At 68.9% G+C, this 2612-nt stretch overlaps 1 protein-coding gene across 1 annotated transcript in view; it reads right to left on the minus strand.

The window, feature by feature from the left end:
- Window positions 1–2612, minus strand: part of MYO18B (myosin XVIIIB) — a 54695-nt gene that overhangs the window by 50487 nt on the left and 1596 nt on the right. The window contains exons 3-6 of the mRNA XM_026036706.1: window positions 1722–2596; window positions 1485–1551; window positions 1227–1339; window positions 565–720 (exon numbers count right to left, since the gene is read on the minus strand). Of these exons, the coding sequence (XP_025892491.1) occupies window positions 565–720; window positions 1227–1339; window positions 1485–1551; window positions 1722–2596 (1211 nt within the window). The remainder of the gene's footprint in view (window positions 1–564; window positions 721–1226; window positions 1340–1484; window positions 1552–1721; window positions 2597–2612) is intronic.

A 2612-nucleotide genomic window follows, 5' to 3' on the forward strand; every position in this document is an offset into this window, starting at 1 on the left:
CCCCGCGATCCCCCTGCAATCCCCCCACAAGCCCCCCCGCCCCCCTGAAGGGGGTGCCCCATGTGCCCCACGATCCCCACGTCCTGCTGGGGGGGGGGGTTGCCCCACGTGCCCCTCAATCCCCCCTCGATCCTGCTGGGGGGGTGCCCCATGTCCCCCTTGATCCCACATGTCCTACTGAGGGGGATGCCGCACATCCTCCACGATTCCCATGTCCTGCTGGGGGACAGGGGGAGATGCCCACGTCCCCCTCAATCCCTCCAGTCCCACTGGGGGGGTGCCCAGGTCCCCTTCGACGCCCACGTCCCGCTGCGGGGGGTGATGCCCGCGCGCCCCAGCCCGCGTGGGCCGGGGCTGCAGCGCAGACGCCCCCACGAGCGTCACGGCGGCCGCTGCGACAGTCGCAGGGTGCCACCTGCCGGTGCCAGCTGCTCGGCCGCCACCGCTGCGGGGGGACACGGGCCCCGGGCCCCCGCGTGGGGACAGGGCCCCCGGCCCCCCCGCGGGGACCCCCGGCCCCCCCGCGGGGACCCCCGTCGCGGCGCGGCGCGGCGCGGCGCTCACGGCGGTGCCGGCGCGGATGGCGAGCAGGCCGGGCCCCGCGTGCGTGCAGCGCAGGCGGGCGCTGTAGCGGCGCTGCAGCGTGTGCAGGGCGCTGCACTCGTTGAGGCTGCCCAGGCTCGCCAGGTCCTCGGCCAGGTCCAGGCTGGGCGGGTTGGCCTGCGGGCAGAGCGGGGGACGCGCTGCAGGACCCCCCCGCTCCGGGGCGCTGCCCTGCTCCCCACGGATCCCCCCCGGCTCCTCATGTGCTCCCCTGCTCCCCACAGATCCCTCTGGACCCCCCGCTCCGGGGCACTGCCCGGCTCCCTATGGATCCTCCCCCCGGCTCCTCACATGCTCCCCTGCTCCCCACGATCCCTCTGGACCCCCCGGCGCTGCCCTGCTCCCCATGGAACCCCCTCCACTCCTGGGCCCCCCCCCACTCCTTTGGGGCTTCCCCCTGGAGCTCCCAATCCCCCCAGGACCCCTAAACCCCCCCCAATCCCTTAAGAGCTGCCAGAAGCCCCACAGACCTTGGGGGCTGCCCCATGGACGCCCATTGCCCCCCGGCTCCCCGGGCCTGCCACAAGCCCCCCAGACCCCCCTGCACCCCCCCCAGCTCCCCACTGCCCTCCCTGGGAGCCCGGGCCCCACGGAGGCCGCGGGCCGGCGGGGCGGGCGCTCACCCGCTGCACGTTGTCCTCGTCCACCTCGGCGACGCTGCCGTCCGCTTCGAGGCGCAGCCGCACGCGGCCCGGCGGCGGCTCCGGCGTCCCCACGTCCGGCTTCAGCTGCGTGGCTGCAAGGGGCGGCCGCGCTGAGCCCCGGGGGCGCGGGCCTGGCCCTTGCCAGCACACACGGCGTCCCCACGGGAGCCCCACGCTCCGGAGACGCCAAGGATGCCCCTTCCCGCGGGCACCGGGCCACAGGGGCAGGGTTGTTACCGAGCACGAATCCGTCCTGCTGGACCAGCCAGACCTTCTCGCCTTCGTACCACGCGTCCCTGGGCGCCTGCGGAGAGGGCAGAGCAGGGCCGGGCAGGACCCCACGCCGTGCAGAGATGCCTCCCATGCCCGCGTGCCCCTCTGAGGCCACGGGGCTGGGAAACGCTGCCCGAGGCTGGGGGGAAGCACCCCGGCACCCGCCCGCGGGAGCAGCGGGCACCTCTGCGGCACCCTTACCTGCTCGGGCTCCGTGCTCCCCACGGGCTCCTCTCCCTGTTCCGCAGGATCTTCCTTGACCTTCCCCACCTCCTTTGTCGGGGCTACCAGCTTCCCTTGGCTCCCTTCTTGCTCCTTCTTGGAGTCCTGCGCCTCCTTTTTGGCTTTCCCAGGATCTTTGATGTCCGCCAGATCCTTCTTGGCTTTCCCAGGGTCTTTGGCTTCCCCCAGCAACTTCTTGGCTTTCCCAGCATCTTTGATGTCTCCCAGCTCCTTCTTGGCTTTCCCAAGATCTTTGACATCCACTGTCTCCTTTTTGGTTTTCCCAGGATCTTTGATGCCCAACAGCTCCTTCTTGGCTTTCCCGGGATCTCTAACGTCCAACAGCTCCTTCTTGGCTTTCCCGGGATCTCTGACGTCCAACGGCTCCTTCTTGGCTTTCCCGGGATCTTTCATATCCACTGGCTCTTTCTTGGGTTTTCCAGGATCTTTAATGTCCAGCAGCTCCTTCTTAGCTTTCCCGGGATCTTTGATGTCTCCTGGTTCTTTCTTGGTTTTCCCAGGATCTTTGATGTCCCCCAGCTCTTTCTTGTTTTTCCCGGGATCTTTAACGTCTCCTGACTCTTTCTTGGATTTCCCAGGATCTTTGACGTCTCCCGACTCTTTCTTGTTTTTCCCGGGATCTTTGATGTCCCCCGGCTCTTTCTTGGCTTTCCCGGGATCTTTGATGTCCAGCAGCTCCTTCTTGGCTGCCTCCTCTTTCTTCATTTTCTCCGGTTCCTTCCTGGCCGGCGCCCACTCGCTCTTGCCCTTGCCTGGGGGCTCCTCGCGGCACCTGGTGGCCACGGCCTCCTTCTCGTCGCTCCCTTTGCTCTCCAGCCCCTCTCTGTGGCCCGCTGGGCCGCGGCGGCA

The sequence above is a fragment of the Nothoprocta perdicaria genome, unplaced genomic scaffold (assembly GCF_003342845.1).
Source record: "Nothoprocta perdicaria isolate Ctin4 unplaced genomic scaffold, notPer1 scaffold_185, whole genome shotgun sequence".
NCBI classification, from domain to species: Eukaryota; Metazoa; Chordata; class Aves; order Tinamiformes; family Tinamidae; genus Nothoprocta; species Nothoprocta perdicaria.